Consider the following 25772-nt stretch of genomic DNA (forward strand, 5'->3'; position numbering starts at 1 on the left):
TTGCAATTGATTTTGTTCTACCTATCACTCTGGAGCCAGATATAGTAGAAATTATTCCAACATTAACTTGTGAGTTCTATGTTACTCTGCTCTTGAGGTGTTTATCTTCTCTTCCCCATCACTGGTTGGGCAGTCCCTGAGACTGAGCCTCTGTGTTTTAAAGTGACAGAAGATACTAGTATCAAGTAGTGAATCCAGTAAGAAACAGCAGTTTGAAAGGATGGTGAGCCTTCTCAGTTTGTTCAAAGAGCAGTATTGATATGGCAGCTGCTGGCTTGCAGCAGCAGCTTCTGGAATCTTGAAGCTAGCTCAAGTTCTTCATTTGTGACCTCTCCTTCCCTACTTTGGGTAAGAAGAAAAGGCTTGGTTACTCCTTCAAGAAAACTTAAGCCTGGAGAATTATGCAGCTTGAAATTCAAAACAAGTAGTTTAAGGAAATCTCTGGCTGCCACCTCATCAGGCTCGGCCTCCAATTTCAATTAAACACCAACCTTCTAGCCTATTTTACTGGAAAGACTGAAGTAAGAAGAGATTTCTATTTTCTCAAAAAGAACTGAAATAAGTTATCATTTATGTTCTAAACCTGAGAATACTTTGAGAGTTCCCAAGTGTTCTCCACGTGTCTACTCAGACCCCGATATTAGTATATATTCAGCAAGTTCTCCAGTTTTCACAGGTGATATCAATAAAGACTAATCCAGGATGTGTAGTCTGCAACTGGGGGGCGTGGCCAGCCTGAAAATGGCCCTCACCCCCTCACCCAGGCTGGCCACACCCCCAAAGGGTGAGGGTCCCCACTGGGGGGCTTGACCAGCCTGCAAACAGCCATCAGCCCCTCACCCAGGCTAGCCAGGCACCCCAGTGGGGACCCACACCCTGAAGGGGGTGTGGCCAGCCTGAAAACAGCCCTCAGCCCCTCACCCAGGCTAGCCAGGCACACCAGCAGGACCCTCCCACCCTGAAGGGGCTGTGGCCAGCCTACAAACAGCCATCAGCCCTTCACCAAGGCTGGCCAAACCCCCATGGGGTGAGGGTCCCCACTGGGGGGCTTGGCCAGCCTGCAAACAACCAGCCCCTCACCCAGGCTGGCCATACCCCCATAGGGTGAGGGTCCCCACTAGGGGCCTTGACCAGCCTGCAAACAGCTATCAGCCCCTCACCCAGGCTGGCCAGGCACCCCAGTGGGGACCTCCACACCGAAGGGTGTGTGGCCAGCCTGAAAACGGCCCTCAGCCCCTCACCCAGGCTGGCCAGGCACCCCAGCAGGACCCCCCACCCTGATCCGGGACACCCTACAGGGCAAACCAGCCAGCCCCCATCCCTGCACCAGGCCCCTATCCTATATAATAAAAGGGTAATATGCAAATTGACCCTAACAGAACGACTGGGAATGACTGGGCACTATGACACACACTGACCAGCAGTGGGCAGACACTCAAAGCACGAGCTGCCCCCTGGTGGTCAGTGCACTCCCACAGGGGGAGCTCTGTTCAACCACAAGCCAGGCTGACGCCTGCCAGCACAGCAGTGGTGGCGGGAGCCTCTCCCGCCTCCTCAGCAGCACTAAGGATGTCCAACTGCAGCTTAGGCCTGCTCCCCGCTGGCAAGTGGACATCCCCCGATGTCTCCCGGGCTGCCAAAGGGATGTCTGACTTCCAGTTTAGGCCCGGTCCCCCGGGGAGCGGGCCTAAGCCAGCAGGTGGACATCCCCCGAGAGGTCCCAGACTGTGAGAGGGCACAGTCTGGGCTGAGGGACCCCCCCACCCCCACCGAGTGCACAAATTTTTGTGCACCGGGCCTCTAGTATATATTATTATTATTATTATTATTATTATTATGTCATCAGCAAACAGTGAGTTTTTTCTTCTTTCTAATTTGGATGCTTTTTTAAAAATTAAATCTTTATTGTTCAGATTATTACAGTTGTTCCTCTTTTTTCCCCCCATAGCTCTCCACCTGGTTCCCACCCCACCCTCTGCCCTTACCCCTCCCCCCACTGTCCTCATCCGTAGATGTACGGTTTTTTCCAGTCTCTTCCTGCACCCCCTACACCCCTTTCCCCCAAGAATTGTCAGTCCACTCCCTTTCTATGCCCCTGAATCTATTATATTCACCAGTTATTCTGTTCATCAGATTATTTATTCACTTGATTCTTAGATTCACTTGTTGATAGATGCATGTTTGTTGTTCACAATTTGTATCTTTACCTTTTTCTTCTTCCTCTTCTTAAAGGATACCTTTCAGCCTTTCATATAATACTGGTTTGATGGTGATGAACTCTTTTAGCTTTTCCTTATCTGTGAAGCTCTTTATCTGACCTTCAATTCTGAATGATAGCTTTGCTGGATAAAGTAATCTTGGTTGTAGGTTCTTGGCATTCATCACTTTGAACATTTCTTGCCACTCCCTTCTAGTCTGCAAAGTTTCTGTTGAGAAATCAGCTGACAGTTGTATGGGTACTCCCTTGTAGGTAACTGACTGTCTTTCTCTTGCTGCTTTTAAGATTCTCTCTTTGTCTTTTGCTCTTGGCATTTTAATTATGATGTGTCTTGGTGTGGTCCTCTTTGGATTCCTTTTGTTTGGGGTTCTCTGTGCTTCCTGGACTTGTAAGTCTATTTCTTTCACCAGGTAGGGGAAGCTTTCTGTCATTATTTCTTCAAATAGGTTTTCAATATCTTGCTCTCTTTCTTCTTCTGGCACCCCCATAATTCAGATGTTGGTATGCTTGAAGTTGTCCCAGAGGCTCCTTACACTATCTTCATATTTTTGGATTCTTTTTTCTTTTTGTTTTTCTGATTGGGTGTTTTTGCTTCTTCGTATTTCAAATCTTTGACTTGATTCTTGATCCTCTAGTCTGCTGTTGGAACTCTGTATAATATTCTTTATTTCAGTCAGTGTATGCTTAATTTCTAGTTGGTCCTTTTTCATATCCTCGAGGGTCTCACTAAATTTATCAGCGGTTTCTAGAAAATCTTTGAAAAACCTTATAACCGTGGTTTTGAACTCTATATCCAGTAGTTTGCTTTCCTCCATTTCTGTCATTTGTGACCTGTTTCTTTGTCTCTGCATTTTTTATGCTTTCCTGTGTTGATAGAGTGGCTTTGTGTGCTAGGTGTCCTATAGGTCCCAGTGGCTCAGCCTCCCCAATCACCTGAGGTGGACACTCTTGGTGCACCCCTTTGTGGGCTTTGTGCACAGTCTTGTTGTAGTTAAGCCTTGATTGTTGTAGGTATCACTGTGAGGAATTGACCTCCAGGCCAATTGGCTGTGAAAATCAGCTGTGTCTACAGTGGGAGAACTTCTGTGCTGGAGACACCCTTCTGGGGCAAGACTTGCTTCAGTGGGGCTTTGGTGCTCATTGAGTCTGCTCCCTGAGTGTGTCCCTTTTGGATCTGAGGAGTTGTAATCTGGATGGTCCCACTCTGACCACTGGGTACACTGGCTCTTGGATCTCTGAGGTGCTAATTTAGCCTCTTCCTGAGGCTACCCAGCAGGAGCTATGGAGAGATCTGCAGATTCTTCTTCTTTGTTTGGGGTTTGGAGGTGCCTAGATGAGGCCCAGCTGTGAAGCAATGCAAGCTGCTGTGAGGCCTTGGGCCTTCTTTTGGAAGTTCTGGGTCTCTCTGACCCAGCTGCAGTTTGTTAGGTAATTTTCAGATTGCAAAGGGCCAGGCCTTACATATGCAAAAGCCTCTGCACACAGCTTGGGTGGGGTGGGGTCTCAGGGAATCAACAGGGTGGAGCAAGCAGCTATGGCTGCTCCTCAGTCCTACCCTAAGAGGCCTCGCATCTCAGTGTCCCGGTAATTGCTGCAAGCACCTCTGAGAGAAAGCCGCCCTCGAGTTCCACCCGATGCCAGACAGTCCAGTTTCTCCCAGTATGAGTCTGGGTCCCCAGAGACTCGCCCGGAACTGGAGTTCAGAGCAGTTGGGAGCTTGAGTCTCCATCCAGATTGAAAAAGACAACCGCGTCCTCAGTTGCCAGCCCTTTCCACGTGCGCCTCCTTACCTCTGCACTTTACTTCCGCACCTCCTGAGTCTCAGTGTGCTTTTCTCTTTCCTTCTAGTTGTAGAATTTCCACTCAGCCAGCCTTCTTGTGGTTCTGAATGATGTCCGTTTTGTCTTTTAGTTGTACTTTTGAAGTGGTTATGTGAGGCAGCAATTTCCGGTGTTTACCTATGCTGCCATCTTGGTTTCTACTCCTTTTTATTTTTTTCCTTGTCTTATTGCTATGGCTAAGACTTCCAATACTATGTTGACTAACAGTGGTGATAGCAGGTATCCTTGTCTTATTCCTGATCTTAAAGGAAAATCTTTCAACTTTTCACCATTCAGTCTGATGACAGCTATGGGTTTGTCATATATGGCCTTTATTACATTTAGGTATCTTTCTTCTATACCCACTCAGTTTTTATCATAAAAAGATGTTGAGTTTTGCAAATGCTTTTTTCTGCATCTATTGAAATGATCATATGATTTTTGTCCTACATTTTGTTAATGTGATGTATCATGTTAATTGATTTATATATATTTGGCCTATAGTTTTCTTTTTTTGTAATGTCTGTTTTTGATATTAGGGTAATGCTAGCTTTGTAGAGTGAATTTGGAAACATTTATTTCAATTTTTTAAAATAGTTTAAGAAGGATATGTAATTCTTCTTTGTTTGGTGTAGGGAGCGGCTATAGGGTCAAGCCTCTGATTGACTTGTGGCAGGACCACAAACAAGTCCCAGCTTGAAGGGCAGAGCCCTCTTAGCATAATTAAGCTTAACCTTATACCTCTCCCTAGTTCCTTCCTAGGTAGCTAATGGGCTGTGGGAGGTGCAACAAGTGCTACCAAAATGAGGTGAAACTCACAAGAACATTGTAAACATGTTGACCACTACCCTTGTTTTGCTTTGTGTGTTCTGACTATAAAATAAAGCCTCACCTTGCAGGCTGGGTCTTTCTGTGTCCTCATCCAGGCACGGGAGATCCACCAAGCCCCAGCTGTATTCTCTTGTCTGTGTTCTTTAATCCTTCACCACCTCTCCTCAGGTTCACCCTTGGCCGGGCTGGCAAGGCACAGTTTGGTAGAATTCACCTGTGAAGCCTTCTGCTCCTGAACTTTTATTTGTTCAAGTTTTTTTAAATTACTGCTTCAATTTCATTGCTAGTAATCAGTCTGTTTAGATTTTCTGTTTCTTCTTGGTTCTGTCTTAGAAGGGTATATGCTTCTAGAAATTTATCAGTCTCTTCTAGGTTATCAAATTTGTTGGCATGTAATTGTTTGCAGAATTGTTTAGTAATTATTTTTATTTCTGTGGTGTCAGTTGTAACTTTTTTCATTTATGATTTTATTTATTCTTGATGAGTTTGGCTAAAGATTTGTCAATTTTGTTTATCTTTTCAAGGAACCACCTTAGTTTCATTGATCTTCCTATTGTGTTTTTTTTTTTAATCTTTATTTTTGGTTTATTTCTGCTCTGATCTTATTTCCTTCCTTCTGTTTACTGTGGATTTTATTTATTTATTTATTTTTTTACTGTTGTTGTTCTTTTTCTAGTTCCTTTAAGCATAAGGTTAGTTGTTTATTTCGGAGTTTTCTTGTGGTGGTGTTTTTTTCTTGAGGTAGGCCTGTATAGCTATGAATTTCCCTCTTAGAACTCCTTTTGCTGCATCCATGAATTTTGAAAAGTTGTGCTTTAATTTTTATTTGTCTCAAGGTAGTTTTTAATGTCCTGTTTGATTTCCTCTTTGGTCCATTAGTTGGTTAATAGCATGTTGATTAATCTCCCCTGTATTTGTTTTTTTACAGTTTTCTTTCTGTGATTGATTTCTAGTTTCATGTTTATGGCTGGAAAAGATGCTTGATATGTCTTAAATCTTCATGAATATGTTGAAGCAAGTTTTATAGCCTAATATTTTATCTATCCTGGAGAATATTCCATGTGTACTTGAAAAAAATGTGATATTATGTAGTTTTGAGATTCAGTATTCTATAAATGTCTACTAGGTCAATCTGGTCTAACGTGACATTTAAGGCCATTATTTCCTTATTAATTTGTTTGAATAATCTACCCATTGAGATGAGTGAAGTATTAAAATCCTCTATTGTATTACTGTGAATTTCTCCTTTTATGTACATTAATATTTGCTTTTTATACTTAGGTGCTCCTATATTGGGTGTGCAGATATTGATCAGTTATAGCCTCTTCTTGGATTGCCCCCTTTATAATTAAGTAATGTTCTTCATTGTCTTTTTTTACATTCTTTGTTTTAAAGTATTTTCTGTTTAATATGAGTTTTGCTAGCCCAGCTTTTTCATTTCTATTTGCATGAAATATATTTTTTCATCCCTTCACTTTCAGTTCTTTCCATTTGAAGTGAGTCTCTTGTAGTAAGCAGTATAAAAATGGGTCATGTTTTTTAATCCATTCAGCAACACTTTGTCATTTTATTGAAGCATTTAACCCATTTATATTTAAAGTAATTATTGAGTAAGTATGTACTTACTGCCATTTTGTTCATTGTTTTTTGGTTGTTTTTGTAATTCTCTTCTGTTCCTTTCTTCTTCTCTTGAGCTCTTGCATTGTGGTGTGCTGATTTCCTTTAGTGTTTTGTTTGGGCTCCTTTCTCTTTACTCTTTGTATATCTTTTGTAGGTTTTTGGTTTGTGGTTACTATGAGGTTTGTGTATGTCATTCTGTATCTACAGCAGTCTATTTAAGCTGATAAGCATTTAAGTTCAAGTACATTATAAAAGGACATTTTTACTCCCCCCTCCACACTTTGTAAGTTTTGTTTTTTTAAATTATTGATTTTTAGAAAGGGGGAGGGGAGAGAGGAAGGAAGGAGGCAAGAGAAAGAGACATCGATTTGTTGTTCCACTTACTTATGCATTCCATGGTTGATTCTTGTATGTATCCTAACTGGGGATAGACCCCACAATCTTGGCTTACTGGGATTACACTCTAACCAACTGAGCTACTTGGCCAGGATCCATACTTTATGTTCTTGATGTCTTATTTTAGATCTTTTGTTTTTTGGTTTTTTTTTTAAATATATTTTTCCACTAGAGTTGACATTCAATATTATTTTATATTAATTTCAGAAATACAGCATAGAGGTTAGGCATTTATATACTTTACAAAGTGATACCTTGATATGTCTAGTACCCACCTGGCACTATACATACTTATTACAATTTTGTTGACTATGTTCCCTATGCTGTATTTTACATCCCCGTAACTATTTTATAACTACCAATCTTTGTCTTGTGTGTCTTCTAACTACTTAGTAGGTGTATCGGTTAACAATGCGGATTTTGTAATCAAAGAAAACATGATAATTTCAAGAGAAACATCAAAGTGCTTTATTCAAAGTAATGTTCATCACTAGCTACACATTTTCCCCATCTTTCAGGTAATTTGTGGATACCGTCCCAATAGAATTTTTCTTCTTTTGAGGCACCATTCGGAGACCCAATTTTCCACTTCTTTGTACGTTTTGAAGTGCTGCTCAGAAAGTGCATGTGCCATCAATCAGAACAAGTGGTAATCTGAAGGAGCAAGGTCTGGTGAATACAGCAGGTGGGTTAATACTTCCCAGGCAAGATCTTTTAATGTGTCTTTTAACTGGTTTTGAAGTGTTTGATGGTGTGTCATCATGAAGCAAAATTACTTTGTTGTGTCTTTTAGCACATTCTGGTCGTTTCACAATCAAAGTGTGGTTCAAATTGATTATTTGTTGTCGGTAGCGATCAGTATTAATGGTTTTACCTGGTTTTAGAAGCTCATAATACACCACACCTTCCTGATCCCACCAAACGCAGAGCATTGTCTTCTTTCCGAAACGATTTGGCCTTGTAGTCGATGTTGATGGTTGGCCTGGATCAACCCATGATTTTGTGCATTTGGGCTTCTCAAAATAAATCCACTTTTCATCAATTTGATGTGAAAAAGACTTTCGTGCAGTTGAAGCAACATTTTACTGATGACTTTTCATTTTTCCATTTGTCTTTCATTCAGTTGATGTGGCACCCATTTTCCTTCCTTTAAAATCTTTCCCATAGCTTGTAAATGATTGGAAATTATTTGCTGAGCAACATTTAATCTTTCTGCAAGTTGTTTTTGAGTTTGACATGCATCTTCATCCAATAATGCTTGTCATTGTTGGTCTTCAAACTTTTTCGGTTGACCTGGATGTTGTCTTTCACATCAAACCATCACTTTTAAAGCGTTTAAACCAGCATTCACAAGAATCTTGAGATGGAGCATGTTCACTATAAGCTTCCCGAAGTATTCAGCAGCACTTTTCTTCAAAATAATAAATTAAAACTTCCTGCAAATGCTTTTTTTGGCACAAAATTCGACATTTTTAAGTGTAAAAATATCTATGATGTTAATACCTTCAGAAAATTTGACATATGAAGTTTTGAAGCTTGTTGTCAATACAACAAAATAGCATACATATCAAATCACATATATATTAACATATGTGTAATTCCATCTATTGAAAAAAATCCACATTATTAACCAGTACACCTAGTATTATAGTTTGAGTTGAGTTTGGTACTTTTGTCTTTTGTAATAGCTTTTTAAATGTCTGATTTGGCCCTAACTGGTTTGGCTCAGTGGCTACAGCATCGGACTGCGGACTGAAAGGTCCCAGGTTCAATTCCGGTCAAGGACATGTACTTTGGTTGCGGGCACATCTCCAGTGGGATGTGTGCAGGAGGCAGCTGATCAATATTTCTCTCTCATTGATGTTTCTGACTATCCCTCTCCCTTCCTCTCTGTAAAAAATAAAATAAAATGTATTTTTAAAAAAATAAAAATAAAAAAATGTCTGATTTGCTATATTTATTAAATATTTGGCTTGTGAGATGTTTTCATATTTTCTTATTTCTGGTTATGGAGTTTCCTTTTCTGCTTAACATTTCTTGTAAAGCCGGTTTAATGGTGATGAACTCCTTAGTTTTTGCTTGTCTGAGAAACTCCTTATTTCTCCAATTCTGAATGACAATTTTGTCAGGTAAATTATTCTGGGTTGTAGGTTCCTTTCTTTCAGCACTTTGCCACTCCCTTCTGGCCTCTAAAATTTCTGCTGAGAAATTAGCTGATAGCCTTATGGGGTCTCATTTGTTATATAATTAGTTATTTTCCTTTGCTGCATTCAAAGTGTCGCTAACTTTTCCCATTCTAATTACAATGTGTCTTGGTGTGGGTATCTTTGAGTTCATCTGTTTGGAACCGTGTGCTTTCCTGGACCTGGATGTCTGTTTCCTTTCCCAGGTTAGGAAAGATTTTAGTCATTATTTCTCCAAATAAAGTTTCTGTTCTTTTCTCTCGTCACCTTCTGGGGTCCCTATAATGTGAATGTTTTTGTGCCTGATGATGTCATAGGTCCCTAAAAATATCAGTCTTTTTTCTTTTCACTATTCTGATGGTTGATTTCCACTAGTCTATTCTTTAGATCACTAATCCATTCTTCTATACTAGCTAATCTGTTGATTCCATCTAGTGTGTTTTTCATTTCAGTTATTGTATTTTTCAGCTCTGCTTGGTTTTTTATTATACCTTCTAAGTCTTTGTTGAAATGCTCCCTAAGTTCTTCTATTGCACTGTTAAGTTTGGTGAGCATCCTTATGACTGTTTCTTTGAATTCTTTGTCAGGCAAATTAGTCTGTATTTCTAGTAATACTCCTTGTTCTGAAGTCTATATGACATTAATACAGTACTCTAGACATTATTACTGACTTCTTATGCCCATAGTTTATATGGTGTATCTTTTTCCATCCTTTTACTTTCAATTGCAAATAACTGGGCTTTCTTTTTTTAATTCTTTCTCTGCTTTTTAATTGGAATGCTTAGTCCAATTACATTTTTTAGTCTAGTTACATTTTCATGTAATTATTAACATGATTGGATTTACACTTAATATTTGCTATTTATTTTCTCTTTGTTCCATCTTTTTCTTTTTTGTTCCTCCATTCTTCCTTTCCAGTCCATTTTTTTTAGGGGAGGAAAGTGCTAATTGAATATTTTTTAGAATTTCATTATAATTTCTCTGTTGTCTTTTTAGCTATATTTCTGTGTATCTTTCTTTTGATATTTTAAATTCTTTATTAGTTAAGGTATTACAAATGTGTCCTCATCCCCCCCCATTAAACCCCCATCCTCCCCGCCCCCCCCCCCCCCCCCCCCACACACACACTCATGCTCTCATCCCCCTGTTGTCCATGTCCATTGGTTTGGCTTATATGCATGCATACCTTTGGTTGATCTCTTCCCCTTGCCCCCTCCCTCCCCTACTTTCCCTCTGGGGATTAATAGTCTGATCACTGTTTCTATGTCTTTGGATCTGAACCTGTTCATCAGTCTATGTTGTTCTCTATATTCCACAAATGAGTGAAATCATGAGGTATTTATCTTTCTCTGATTGGCTTATTTCACTTAGCATGTGTATCTTTTTAATGGTTGCTTTAGGGATTATAATATTCAGCCTTAACTCTTCACAAACTATTTAGGATTAGTTTTGTACCACATTATGTAAAATTTTAAAACCTTTCAACTATAATGTTCCATATACCCCTTGTCCTTTAGTTACATTTGCATATGTTAAACCCCACATTATAATGTAAAATAATTTTTTGCTTGGAACAATCATATTTTTTTTAATATTTTTTTATTGATTTTTTACAGAGAGGAAGGGAGAAGGATAGAGAGTTAGAAACATCGATGAGAGAGAAACATCGATCAGCTGCCTCCTGCACACCTCCTACTGGGGATGTGCCCGCAACCAAGATACATGCTCTTGACCAGAATCGAACCTGGGACCTTTCAGTCCACAGGCCGACGTTCTATCCACTGAGCCAAACTGGTTAGGGCAATCATATATTTTTTAATTAAACCAAGATAGTGTTTTATATTCACCTATTTGTTTATATTTGTTATTTATGGGAGGATTGGTCCAACATGAGCTATTCTGCTATCATCAAATAATAATGATTCTTCCTTAAGAACATAATCATTATAATCATACATTCCAGATTTATACTGTCTTTGGAATGCACAGTTTTATACTAATATTATTCAGTAAGAAGGGCATTTCGCCTTTCCTAGTCCATACTTCCATTTTCCTGCCAGAAATATGGCTCCCACTTTATCTGTAATTATGTACTTGGCCTCCTTTTCCTTTTGCTTTCTGTTAAACATTGTGATGACATGAGCAATCCCATATAGAAATTAGAATAGCTCCTTTCTCACCAGAGTGAATGAAAAACTGCAAATCCATATGCCCAAAACACTGAAGAGGTACAACCTAGTATTTATTTTTTAAGAAAATCTAAGATCAAATTAATGTTAAAAGCATGTGTTTCTTGACTGCTATCCCTGGAATGCAAGGTGCCATTATGTTCTTGCCCCAAAGAGTATAGAAAAACTGAAGAATCCTGCTCTTCGCATTCTCTCAGTCTTCACTATGCTTCACTTAAAAAAGACCTTTTTACCCTTGTCTCCACAAATGCTAAAATTTTCTCAGATTATTATAAATGAATTCAATTCTACCCTCTAGAAACCTCTCTTCCCTTTACTTTGATATAAGAGCAGTCCAATCTCCACTTCTTAGGTCTTCAAGCCCTTGGGTCTCTGTTGCTGCCACTAGTTCAGCAAGAGTACATCACTGCTTGATGGTTATGGTTAAGAGGAGTAGCTCTTCATTCTGACCTGGGTTCAAATTCTAATCCTCCCACTTACCTTGGAAAACTCATTTTGCCTCTCCCAGCCTCAGCTTCCTCCTTTATAAAATGAGGCTAACAGCCCCTCTCTATTGAAGGGTTCAGTGAGACTGATCATTCCCTTCCTGAACTTCTCTTCCTTTGCCTTTCCTAACATCACTTTCCTGGTTTTTCTCTTGTATCATTTTCTCCTGTATCCTTTGCAGGCTCTTTTTCTCCCTTTCAATATTGGGTTTTTATTTTTAATTCCCCATCATCTTATTTCTAGCTTTCCTTGGGTGGTTTCTTTCAAAATATGATTTCAGCTGTCACTCAAACCCAATTATTTCTGACTCTTTATCTTCAAGACAGATTTCACATTTGAAATCTAGCTATACTAGTGTCTAATGGCTATCAGCATTTGGATGTCTCAAAGATAAGCATGTGTAGTAAAGCTAGACTCCACAACACTTGACCCTATTCCTTCAACGTTCCTCTTTTCTGATTTGTGTAACTCTCCCCAGCAATGAGTATCCATCCTAGTTTGTTCTTATCTACCACTTCCAACCAGTACCCGGTTTGTGTTTTTACCTCCTAAATCTCTCATACCTCCTTCTCCCTCTCCACCTATCTTATTTTACACCCTCTGTATTTCTCAGCAAGACCTTTTCAGTCAGAGGCACACTAGACTCCACACTGATATAGAAGTGAGCTCTCTGTTGCTCAGGGTACAAACCTCAGTCCTGCTACATACCAGCTGCATGGTTAAGGGTATCACCTCTGATACCTTACTGTTTATTTCTGAGGTATGGAACTCGGCTGCTGCTTCAATGTCAAAACAGACCCAGTCATAATATAAAGAATTCCAAAAAACATAGCTTGTCCTGGCAATAGGTCAGTCCTCCACCTTCAAATTATGGTGACTATAGGGCACTTTAAGTACAACAAGGGGACTGGCTCTGAAGCAGATTGCTGGCCTACCACCTATTAGGGCTGTAGCAGAGGTTGTGCTGGCACAAATAGGAACTTAGCATGAGGTTCCTTCTCCAGTTTCAAACTTGGCTTAGAAATAGGTCAGTGAAAACTCTGATCATGGGTTCTTTCAAAAGTTTTTATTATGATCTCTCATTTTTATACCTGAGTAACAACTTTCCCCAAAGGGATGATGACAAACAATTTTTATTCTAAAAGGACATATAGATAACATATTGATAGTATCTCATCAGTGGTATCATTGATGTCTTAAAATTCTTTGGTTAAGAAGTTCTTCTGCCCTGGCCAGGTAGCTCAGTTGGTTAAAGTGTAGTCCCAATACACCAAGGTTGCAGGTTTGACTCCCAGTCAGGGTACATACAAGAATCAACCCATGAATGCATAAATAAGCGGAACAACAAATCAATGTTTTGATATCTATTTCTCTCTCTCTCTCTCAAAATCAATCAAGAAATAAAATTTTAAAAATAAAGTTCTTCCCTTTTTTAAAAAATCCTTGGTGCTGATAACCAGAGTAGTCCTTCCCTCTTACTTCTTATCATACTGACATGATCTGACTCTATACTCTGACCTCTCTCAAGAACAAGATATAGGGACTGTTCTTGATTCCCTTGGGCAAGTGTAACTAGGATACTTGACAGGCTCGGCTTAAATTTACAGAGATTTTTTCATCTTTTTTTTTCTTTTAAATTAAGACTATTAGAGCTAAATTATAAATGCAAGATTTGTGTTTGCCTTGGGGCTGACATTGCCCCACAACCTGAGGATCACCTTAGCTAAGCCAAGGCTTTGTAATGGCCAGAGTACGGAGCAAAGGTGTTTCCAGCTTCCCTCCCACAAAGGAAGGGTTCAGCCAGCCAGGAGACTATAGTTCTTTCAAAGCCAGCTGGTGTGGCTCAGTTGTTGAACGTCAACCCATGAACCAGGAGGCTATGGTTCAGTTCCTGGTCAGGGCATATCCTAGGTTTTGGGCTCGATCCCCAGTAGGGGACATGCAGGAGGCAGCTGATCAATGATTATCTCTCATCATTGATGTTTTTATCTCTCTCTGAAATCAATAAAAAATTAAAACATTTTTTTCAATAAAAATTTTTTAAATAACATATAAAAAAAATTTTTTTAAGCAGTCATCTACCTTGCTGGCTCTTGGAACTAACTACCTAGAACCATAAGCCTTGTTTTCAATTCTTAAAGGACCTGTCTGGCTGGCTTCTCTCTATTTCCTGGGTGAGATGATGGGGACCAATGGGGGACTACAGAAGCCTCAGGCTCCACATGATCACCACATCATATGCTGTGTTCTGTGGTGCCCAAGGAACATGCTGGCCTCCACTCTACCTGTGTCATGTAGCCTTTCTTAATCTTGTACATTATCACCTATTTTTCTCTTATTTGTGCTGGTGCTTCAGTTGGACATGCTTCCACACAGGCTCCAGCTCCAGAGGAAGAGATGGTGACTTGAATTCTTGTTCCAGAATTCCCAAAGAAATCATTATTTTCACTGTTAAATTTTAAGAAACCCCATGTTTTCTGGCATCACTGGGACTGTGGTATATCTTTGCAGCTGTGAAGTTAGACCATAACAAGAAATGAAGCAAACAGTCGAGTTTGCCTTCAATTACTCACTAAAAGAAATCTTTAATTACCTGCACCATGTCAACTTATAAGGCAGTGAGATTTAAAGCAAGACTATATAATAGAAAGTACTGTAATATATTTCTAAACTTGAATATTATAAAGACCTAGTGTACTAACCATCCAATTAAGCCTGCCAGTAACTGTTACCTAATATGCAACTTGCTTTAAAGAAACTAGTGCCAATTTGGCCACCTTGAGACTTTTTCTCCCTTCCAAACAATATTACATTGGACAGGTTCTGAATCTGAAAAGTGCAGGCTTCACTCAAAGCTGTAACCTCTTTGCTGGTACATGTGGCTATACCCATGAGGTCTTTATGGCACCGTGTGTAACCTCCTACCTGAGGGTAGCTTGCTATATGCAGCCGCTGAAGACATTGCCTGTCCTAGAGCTTGATTAGAGCCCAGAGGCTGCTGGAAACTGGCAGCTTTGCTGGTTGAAGTTGTCCGTTGCTTTGATTTGGGGTCTTTAACTTGTTTTGTCCAGACCAGTGCCTCCCCAACCTGGAGAGCAGCTCCCAACTTCTGAGCCATCTCCACCATCTTGTGCACACATATGAAGAAAAAAAGAATCAAGGTATGACCGGCAGAGACAAGCCTACCCACTTCCTAGGCGTTCCACCTGGTGGGTTATAGCTGAAATAGTGACTATTGGTACTAGCATTTGAGGGAGGAAATACTTATTACAAGGAAATATTTCTCAAACAGCAGAAATCACAGACTACCCTTAGTGAGGCAAGGGAGTTACAGGATCTCAAACCTAACAATTCAAGTTTGGTATGTTACTGAGCTAAAGTCCATCTTTCCTACAGGAGAAGTGGGAGGAAGCTACAATGAGATATGGGCCTCAACTCAGAGGAGTTGTATTATCAATAACAGGCTCAGTAAGCCTGAATTTCCTCTTACTATTTTCTTCTAGGCAAGTTTTCTTTTTCAGGCTGTCACTAATTGAATAATTCATGCTGCCAGGAACATCACAGCCAAAATAGGCATGAGCTTATAACAGGTTATCTTTGGATTATTTGTGCTTGATCAAAAGTTTGCTGACAGCTTGCTTATGGCTCCTTAGGAGCTAATAAAAGACATACCTCATGCCCTGGCCAGTGTGGCTCAGTTGGTTGAGTAGCGTCCCGTATACCAGAAGGTGGTGGGTTCAGATCCCCAGTCAGGGCATGTGCAGGAGGCAACCGATCAACGTCTCTCTCTCCTCTACGCACCACCCCCCTTCCCTTGCCTCTTTCTCTAAGAGAAAAATTAAAAAAACAAGGCACCTGGCCAGCACAGCTCAACAGTTGAACATTAACCTATGAACCATGAGGTTACAGGTTCCATTCCCAATTGGAGCTCATGCCCGGTTGCAGGCTCAATCCCCATGTAGGGCAGCCAATCAATGATTCTCTCTCATCATTGATGTTTCTATTTCTCTCTACCTTTCTTCCTCATTTATATCTATAATAATAAAAGCATAATATGCTAATTAGACCAGACGGCCAAACAGCAGAACGACAGTCTGGATGACCTTCCAGACAAAGCTGTGGCTACAAGGGCCGAGCCCCTTGCACAAATTTTGTGCATTGGGTCTCTAGTATTAATATAAATATTAATATATTTAATAAAAATATTTTTTAAAAAGACATACCTCAGAGTCATATTCTAGAGAGCTACTGTCCTTGAGTAGGTTGACTTTCTTCTCCATCTCCTGATATTGGGCCAGGGCGTCCCTCTTCTCACCCTGGTTGTATAGCAGCACAGCATAGTTCAAGTTGACTAAAGGGTTATACCTATGGCAAACAGACAGGGATTCTATGAAGCTTAGGCTTCACAACCAGTGGTCATTTAGAGATTCTCATTACACAAAAAACAAAACTGATTATAAGTAGAGATTTCTCCATTCTGCAGCAAGGTAAGAGGAACACATGTGCTATGTGTGGACTTGTGGGAAAGAATCAAGGAATAATTGCCCACCAGTAAAGCAGGTATCAGGACCAAGTCTGACATCTCAGCCCTCAGCAGGGACCACCAGGGCGGGTTGAAGAAGTGACCCCTACCCTGCTGCCTAGCCAATGCCAACCGAATAAATATGGAGAGAGTCACATTTATCTTAGATTAAACTGAGCCCAGAGCTGCATCTGATATTCCATCTAGCCCATGGCTACCAGCAACCCAAGTCCACTGCCAGCTCTGACTTTCTCTGGCCTCTGAACTACTAAAGTTGGGGCTGGAAACACTTCCTTAGAAAGTGGCAGTGGCAGTTCCTGCTGAGCCACTGCAGGCTTTGTATCACATCCTTCCACACATGCCCTGTGCACAAAGGCCATGGAGAGCAAGCAATTGGGCTGACTCAGGCAAAGCCAGTGGTCTCATGCCACCTCATGGCTCTGGAGAGTCTAACCTTCCCCAATACCATTCCCCACGGTGCAGCTTACTTATCCAGGCGGACTGCTTCGGCATAAGCTCTCTTGGCATTCTCTGTATCTTCCAGATTGGTCAAAGCCACTGAAACAAAGAAAGTGAGGACTGAGACTGAGGAGCCCAGCTTAGAAAGCAAAAGGAATGTTTCAAGACCACAGTTCATTTAGCCCCCACAACTTAACTGCTCCTTTGCCTCCTCAACTCCTAGCACCACCATCTACTCACTCAGCTTAGTTACCTGGTGTCATCTTCAACAGTCCCCTTTCCACAGTCAATCAGTTGCCAAGTTATCTGAACACCATTTTTTGTAGTTTCTTTTCTGACCCTGCCCAAGTTGTTTCAAGCTGTGGCAATGTCCCCATCTGCATCCATCCACTTGCCACAATGCCGCCAGGTTTCTCAACAACTTTCAAACAAATCTGAACATGTCACTATCCTGCTTAAGAATCCTCACTGGCCCTCCATCACCCATAATCCTGATCTTTAAAATTTGTTTAGCACCAGGACACTCTCACCTTTTAAACCAGTATTTCCTGAAAGCCTCACCTATAAGACAATAACAGCATTGCTCTGGAAGGCCTGCCCACTCCATCTCCCCCCAACCTGGGCTCACTTCTACCAGACACTTAAGAGATCTAGGAATACAGCTGGGAAAATGGCCTCGAGGATAAAGTCTAATGTCCTTGCATTATACTCGTGGCCCTCCATCATCTGACCCCAAACTATCTTTCATGACTCATTTCCCATTACATTCTATAGCACTACTGCCCACTAATGGCAGGGTACAACGTGCAGTTTCATGGCTGCATGCCTTTGTTCACTGGCTCCTCAGTCATTCTGTGTGACTGAATTCCAGCTTAGCCTTCAGTACAGTGTGAAGGCCCTTTCTACTTTGTAATGTTAGAATTGCTGCTTATGCCTTACAATGTGGCAATTCGTTTGCATTCCTATCCCCATTAGAACTAGGCTAGCTTTGTATTCAGGCAACCCTCAAATAACCACCACTCGATTTGCTTTTGCAACCCTTTCTCTTATAAGAACCCCACAATAATGACTTAAACAACACCTGAAGACAAAAGTCAATGAGAACTTGCAAACTGCTTACGGACAGAGAAATATTCCCTAGAAAGAATATTTAGTCAATCTTTTGTATTACAGTAACTAACAATAAAACCAATAATAGTTAATATTCATTGGTTACTTAATCACGTAATCCCCTCGTCAACCCTATAAGATATATCCCTTGTATGCTAAATGATATCTGGAACTTAGCTGGGCTCAATATATACATATAAATAAATAGTCAAGGCAAGGAAAAACATTTGGTAAAAGATAAACGAGGATGATCTTGATTTAACCTGTTGGTCTCTGAGTGAAACTGAACTATCCCTATATGCTTAACAAATGGTTAGAAACTGTTATGCCCAGATTTCAGGATCCCCAAGAGACCACACCAGGGAGCCAGCCGAGTCCGATGCAAAAGCAGAGAGTCTTCTATCCAAACCGGGGCTTGGCTCCCCTACCCTCCTTACTGGCACAGCAGTAAGTGGCAGAGAGAGAGCTAGCCCAGTGGGAAGAGGAGTTTTATAGGGGGGTGGAGTAAGGGGAGGAGAGGGGACTGTGGGCCCTGCCAATTGGCCAGGCGCAAGTTGGTGTCTCGTTACACAGGATGTGGTCATATCTATGGCACACACTTCCCTTGATTGTCATTGGTTAGTTTAAAGAAATCCTGGGTGTGGCTAGCAGAGGCTTGGGCTTCCGGGAAGAAGCCTTGCTGAGCACATGGCTGCCCAAAAATGGAGGACCCAGGGTAAGATGGAGGGCGTAGTCCTCGCCCTTTCATTCCCCCCTTTGTCTTGGAACTTCCGGCTCAATCATGAGACGGACTGCATTTCTATTTCACCATTGCTAGAGGCCCGTACTGGGCACAGAACTATCAACTGAACTATCCCTATATGCTTAACAAATGGTCCGGTGGAAGGGAAAGAAACCATTTTAGCTTTAACAACTTCTATTGAAACAGGATCTTTCTTTTTAAAATTCCTCCATGGCTATCAAGATTAATTTATCTACTGTATTCAATTTGGCCTGATGTTTGCATAAACACAACAAGAATGGTAACTGACCACCTTTGCTGGAATCTCATGGTTGAATCTTAATGTGCCCCGTAGGGCCAGGAAGCCAAGCCATCCAGCCACCATCAGGCCTGCCTGCAGTATCTGTTGAGTTAGGTGAATCCCTCACCTGTAGCAACTCCACCTGAGCCCACGCTCTAGGCTTTAAGGCCCATCTCAGTAGCCCTCTTACCCGTTGCGGTCCAGAGTGTGTGGGGGTTCCGCAGGGGTGCAGAGGCATCCTTACTGCTCCCCTTCTACTCTTACCAACCACCAGTGATGGTAGGGCATGGGCCTGACGCCCCAGCGCCAGCCATCTTCAGGGCTCCCAAGCAGGATACCAGGCTTTTTTCGTGGCATTCTTACTGGCTTTAAGTCTTTAGAGCTCAGACAGGGCTCTTTAAAACATGATACTCCAAAGTTTTCCATTAATAAAACCACTATTAGGAACCAGTCTTATTGAATCTATGCAAAGAAATGTATTGCCATGACTTATTTAGCATTGCCAGATTTCGGAGGAATTACATAAGGAGAAAAACATACTGATCTGCTGTAAGATTTTCTGACTTTCCTTGCCAATTCCTTTTCATGGATTTATAACAAAACAGTAACTGTTGGCATAAAACCTTCTTTCTATGCATAACCATGCCTCAGACCTTCTATTCTAAACAGGCCTTTCCCAGCTTTCTACAGTTGAGGTTTGTACTACCCCTGACATGGGCATGGTTACACAGGCCTGCAAGATAGTATACAGGCTGCCAACCGTCAACTGTCTTTCAACAGAGACCAAAACCTGATGGGCACCCTTCCCTGCCCAGTTGGGCACCTGCCCTCTTGGCAGCTAGACACCCTTTACTTTTGGGGGTCACCCCACACAGTCCCCTTCCAGGACAGCCAACATACATTCAAACCTGCAAGAGAATTAAAGGTCAATATAACATATCAATACAATGAAACATAATATTGGCATCATGGTCGCTTCAGGCAGCCAAATCTTCTGCTACTAAACATGTGATACTAAAGTCTATTCCTGACCTTCCTATGAATTGTCCTTGTCTTTTTGGAGTCATGTCCATGAAGATGCAGGTATTATCTAAGTCTATTACACAGTATTGTGGGGGCTCCCAGTGGCAGGAGTGATCGCGAGCAATGTTATCAGCATCAGGCAGGTCGAGCACGCCGTAGCTTGAGCTTGAGCGGGTTGCATTGATCTCGATCGATGCTCCATTTGGTGACAAAGTCTTCCCGGATCACAGATGGGTCAGCTGACCGGACGTGAGTGTGATGGACCCAGGTCGTGACGCCGTCTACCTTGAGAGCGGTGGGGGTTGTCAGCACCACAGTGTAGGGACCCTTTCGACGTGGCTCGCGGGTCTCCCGGCGGTGCCTTCTGACGTAGACCCAATCTCCTGGTCTGTGATGATGAGGAGTTGGGGTTGGGCCGGTCTTGTAGATGGCGCGGAGGCGCGGCCAAATGTCCTCGTGCGCCCTCTGGAGCCCTCTCAAGGAAAGAGATAGTTCTTGCAGCAAGAAAGTCAGCTTTAAGGTTAGGAATGATAGGGGGTGGCCGGCCAAACATGATAGGAGAGCCACCCAGTCCCCGCCAGTTTCCATGGTTCCTTTCTACCTGCCCTGAACTCTGGGGCCTTTAAGTACAATGTAATTTCCAATTTGCCCCAATAGCCCTGGTTACTACCTGTGTTACTTGTGAAATAAAGGCTGGTCCGTTGCCGGACCCTATCATAGCTTCCAGTTCTCCCAACCCAACGAGGTTTCAGCCAGTCTCCGAGTCAGATTCCTCCTCTCTTGGAGAACTTCAAAGTCTTGATGGCTTCTAGGTAACCCTGTTTATTAGTTATAGCGCTCTGCTTTCTTGCCTTTCTACCAGTTCCCTTTGTGGCAGAGCAGCAACCAGGCCTCTTTCAAGGGAGTGCACTAGAAGGGGATATCAGCCCCTCCTTTGCTAGCAGCAACAGGTACCAAACCCTTTCAGTACATTTGACCAGCTTCATTCCTGTCCACCTTTACAGATTCCAAGGCCCATTGTCTTCCTTTAACCAGGAAGCCAAATGACACTGGCCTGTATTATTTAATTCAGCACTGGCAGGGAAAGGGCCCATGAAATCTCTGCCCTGAGGAACTGTGAGCCCCACCCTTAACTGTACTAGAAAAGCCACAAATACCTTTTAAATTTACCCCAGAATTCCAAAATTTTAGCAAATCAAAGTCCCTAGTACACAAACATAGACAGAAATTTTTCAAGCATGTGCTTTTTTTTCCGCAGACTTTCACACTTGCATGAACAAATTATTATACCTAAGTAGGCATACAAACATCAAATAAACATTTACACTTACATCCTTTCAGTGAACACGTACTTTTACAGTCTTGGGATCTTGAGCAGATAACAGGAACACCGCCCAAGTCCCCTGATGGGGGCCTGACAGGAACAGATGTGGGGGCCTCCCTTTACCACATCCCAGGACAGGATTCTTGACCTATGTCTCATCCAGATAGAAACGGTACTCATACTGAACAAAGAAAACAAGACTAAATAGAATGCCAACAAATCAGTTTCAGTTGTGTCAAGATACAGAATAGAGATCCTTGATAATCTACATCAGTAATCCATTCATACAATCCCCCAAAGGTTAAAGAGGAAGGAAAGAACCATTCAATGTCCTTCAAGAGGATTTCGGTGAAACAACAAAATCGACAGACTAAACACATTGGCTCACAAAGAAACAAACAAATCCAAAACCAAAAACCAAGAAAACCAAGGCCAGAAGTACCCTCTGACATTTCAGGGGTACCAAGGAAGGAGAAGTTAGGCCGCATCCAGCCCTTCTCACAGTCCACCACCAGTGACCAGTCCCAGCTCACTGGCCTACCATCCATTCAACATTTCTCTTTCCTCCCATCACACCAAAGCCATGCTTTCCAGTTAGTTAGAACTCTTAGCCTTAATTTTTAGGTGACATGTAAATAATTAACATTCCTCAGATTAGCAATACATTCAATTTTTTTAGAGATACAGAAATTTCACTAAACAATTTTAAACAACAAAGATACATATTTAAGCAATAAAGACAGATCAATTTACAGAAGTAGAGACAGCATGCAATCCAAACCACAGCTTTGGGTGAACACATTATCTAGAGTCCTTGGGTAACATAGGTTAAACTTAGGCATGTCCTGGGACTCCAGAACACTGAACTGGAGCCCTCCAACCCTGGGACAGCTGCGCTGTCCCTCCCAGGCAAAGGAAAAATGTGCCCTCTAAGATCAGATGAAACCAGTTTCTACCTGAAATAATCGTACTTTACTTTAGAAATTGGATTACTGCTATCAGTCCCTTTTAAAGACTTTGACATAACCTTTAATTGTCCTTAGTTTAAGGAAAGCAGGGTTTTCTAGATTTAAGAGATTAGATTAAAAATAAATCCATGAGGCAAGCACACTTCCTGCCCCATTCACATTTCTGCAGCAAAACTCTGCCTTAAAGCTCCACCCCTGACTAAATCAGAGGGAGGGCCTTTGCTGTTTCAAGATGGCGGCCCCCAGGGGAGCGGCAAGTCATGTGGTTGTATTGTAGACAAACAGAAATCTTATTAGCTGTTTATACCTTTTATAATCATTTTAAAGAATATCCTTGCATCAAAAATCTTCAGTTGAGGTCACAAAATCAATCCTCCTTTCTCAATCAGACCAATAAGAAAAGGCATTTAGTTATTACAATTACATAATTTTTCCCAATTCAATCCGAACCTTAAACTTTTAGCTGACAAGGTAAATATTCAGCATTTCTCAATATTCAACCAATAGATTTAATTCTGTTCTTTAGATTTTTCATGAGGCAAATTAGAGTAAACTTTACTTTTTACTTTCAAGCAGCTCTGGAAAACCACATTTGAGCCTTGCAAAACAGGTTCTGGCCTACCTGGTCTTTTCAGATGTAAACTGACCACATTCTTCCTTGGGAAGCCAGCCTTAACACCCTTCAGTTAGCATTTAAAAGCTGTTCTTTATTATGGAAACGCCAATCCTTCTGCTAGAATCTAGCTAGCATCTTTTTTTTTTTTCTTTGGATAAACGACCAGTCTTGGGCTCCATCCTGCACATCTGCAAAGAGATTCCAGCTCAAAACTCTATCCAAAATCGGACAGTGCGCGCATTAGTTTTAAGCCAGCTTTTCTCTTTACACGTGCACAGAAATCCCAGACGCATTTACTTGGGGAGGGGGTGACCTGTTTTCACAGATCCTCACTCAGTTGCCCGCCTGACCGAAGTCCTGGAGCCACACAAAGGAGGGGAGAGGGCAGGCCCCCTCCCTCCACACTTACACACTTTCACCAGACATTCATTCGGAGTTTAAACAATCCATCCAATTTCTAACAATTTCCCAATTCCTGAGGGAGCTCTACAGCCTCCCCCAACCTCCCTGAAATGATCAATCGTAATACTTAAAGGAGTAGTTTGAATCTATCCTATAATGTCCATCCAGTAAGTCCACAGGAAAAAACATACAAACACAGAAAACTAAAAGGGCCAGAAAATACAGCCTTCCAACTCCATGGAAGCAACTAGACGATGGCCTTACGCCAAACCGGCGGGAGCGACCCGCCTCATCTCAGATTGAGGGGTTTCTACAGACCTTCCGACTCCGTGGAAGCAAAATTACACCCCTCCAGATGGAGGATTGGAGCATCCCCCGACTCCTCCCGCCCGTGATCCCCCAGTGCATCCACCTAGACCGTTTCGGGCACTTACAGATTTCAGAAACGAGCTCGCACAGAACAGAACACACAATGACACAGACACCTACCTCGGTCAGTCAGACTCTCCGGATTGGGGTCCCTCGATGGTCTTGGGAACCCCGGGCGAGCCCCCAAATGTTATGCCCAGATTTCAGGATCCCCAAGAGACCACACCAGGGAGCCAGCCGAGTCCGATGCAAAAGCAGAGAGTCTTTTTATTCAAACCCGGGCTTGGCTCCCCTACCCTTCTTACTGGCAGTAAGTGGCAGAGAGAGAGCTAGCCCAGTGGGAAGAGGAGTTTTATAGGGGGGTGGAGTAAGGGGAGGAGAGGGGACTGTGGGCCCTGCTAATTGGCCAAGAGCAATTTGGTGTCTCGTTACACAGGATGTGGTCATATCTATGGCACACACTTCCCTTGATTGTCATTGGTTAGTTTAAAGAAATCCTGGGTGTGGCTAGCAGAGGCTTGGGCTTCCGGGAAGAAGCCTTGCCGAGCACATGGCTGCCCAAAAATGGAGGACTGAGGGTAAGATGGAGGGCATAGTCCTTGCCCTTTCAGAAACAACCAAGTGCCTTATCATTATTTTCTTCATTGTTTTTCAAGCTCTAGCACAATAATCCAGGTTCCTATGGGACCTGCAAGGGAATGGCTTCTGCAGTACATTTAGCCACTGGCCTCCAATGATTCTAATTCATTTTCCCCTTATTACAGACTGTGGAGAGGGTTTCCACACAATAGTCTCTTACCCGCCAAGAGCATGTACAGTTCCCCCATCTTTGGCTGGAAGTTGATGGCTGCACTGAGAAAATGGAAAGCTGATGCATACTGCTGCATGGTCAAGTGAACAAGGCCCAGATTATAGAGAATCTTCCAATCAAAGGGTGCCAAGTAGTTGGCTCGTTTCAGGCAGCTGATAGCCTGCAGGAGAGAGGGGCACTTGATGAAGGTGGGGCAAGCTGGGCAGACCCAATAACACAAACAAGGAAGGTGAGGAGACACTCACTGCTACATATTTCTTCTTGCCAAAGAAACACATTCCAATGTTATTCCAAAGTGGAGGACTTTCTGGAACAGCAGAAGCTATAACTCTGTATTTGGTGAGGGCAACATCAAAGTCTCCATGGGTCTGCATCATGCTGCCTGCTGCCAAGATGGCCTGAAAACACAGGACATTGGAAGTTGATAATTCAGTCATTCCCAAAAGGCTATAGCAGTGAAGGAGCCTTCCTGGGTGTAGATAATCTCATAGCGTGACTGAAAAACTTCCAGGGACATATAAAATATATTCAAGCTATTAGGACAAATGCTCATGAGAAACCACTGCACCCCACACTCTGGCTCTCTTTGGCACAGTACAGAAAAAGAAAAGATAAAATGTCACTGACTTTACCCAGCTCATTTGTTTCCTACTTCTAACTGGAGAAGGCAATATTTCTGAGCATACTGCCTTTAATCTGTTCCCTGTAGCCTCTACTTGATACACTAAGTGCTGCTCCAGACAACTAAAATACTCCTTTCTTGGCCACTTAAAGTATAGTTCCTTCTGCCACAGCACAAAGGTGACACAGCTTTAGGCTTCATCAGTCCAGGGTTCAGGCTAATGTGGCTCTGAGGTAGGACTGAGTCTGTATCCTTCACAGCCTGTTATGCTGCATCTCCCTCAATGACATTCATCCACTTGATGATCTTCTCACCCTTAAGGACATATCTGGACAAGGTTGTAATTGCAAATTCATTAAGAAACTAGAAATCATTTCACCAGAAGTATTTTTGACAGTAATTGTGGAGGCTTTGCTAATTTCGTAAATACATAAAACTTCACCAGCACTACAATTTTGCTTTCTGCCTAAGTTACAGGTCTGTTATAACAAATGTGCTCTTTTGGAAAATAACAAGCAGAACACAAACACCTTATAATATTTTCAAATGAGAAGAGCCATGTTTATAATTTTTCTAAGAAAAAGGTAATTTCTCAGGTATTCAAAATGCTTTCTAGGGCCAGATCACCTCTAGGAGTAGACCATCTATGTGAAGGCTCTGGGGTTTGACAGCCTGCAGTACCTTGTAGTTGATAGGGTCATAAGTTAGCGCATTTCCGAGGTGTTCAAATGCCTTCTTGTAAAAACCAACCTTGGAGAAAAAGCAAATGAGAGAATTGTAT

At 42.0% G+C, this 25772-nt stretch overlaps 1 protein-coding gene across 1 annotated transcript in view; it reads right to left on the reverse strand.

The window, feature by feature from the left end:
- Positions 1-14107: 14107 nt before the first annotated feature.
- The window catches only part of BBS4 (Bardet-Biedl syndrome 4), a 63302-nt gene continuing 51637 nt past the window's right edge, over positions 14108-25772 (reverse strand). The window contains exons 10-16 of the mRNA XM_070430800.1: positions 25673-25741; positions 24615-24767; positions 24358-24529; positions 16754-16823; positions 15967-16108; positions 14669-14870; positions 14108-14254 (exon numbers count right to left, since the gene is read on the reverse strand). Of these exons, the coding sequence (XP_070286901.1) occupies positions 14202-14254; positions 14669-14870; positions 15967-16108; positions 16754-16823; positions 24358-24529; positions 24615-24767; positions 25673-25741 (861 nt within the window). The 3' untranslated portion in view covers positions 14108-14201. The remainder of the gene's footprint in view (positions 14255-14668; positions 14871-15966; positions 16109-16753; positions 16824-24357; positions 24530-24614; positions 24768-25672; positions 25742-25772) is intronic.

The sequence above is a fragment of the Myotis yumanensis genome, unplaced genomic scaffold (genome assembly GCF_028538775.1).
Source record: "Myotis yumanensis isolate MYYU_CA2020_CCGP unplaced genomic scaffold, mMyoYum1.0.hap1 SCAF_1, whole genome shotgun sequence".
Classification (NCBI taxonomy): domain Eukaryota; kingdom Metazoa; phylum Chordata; class Mammalia; order Chiroptera; family Vespertilionidae; genus Myotis; species Myotis yumanensis.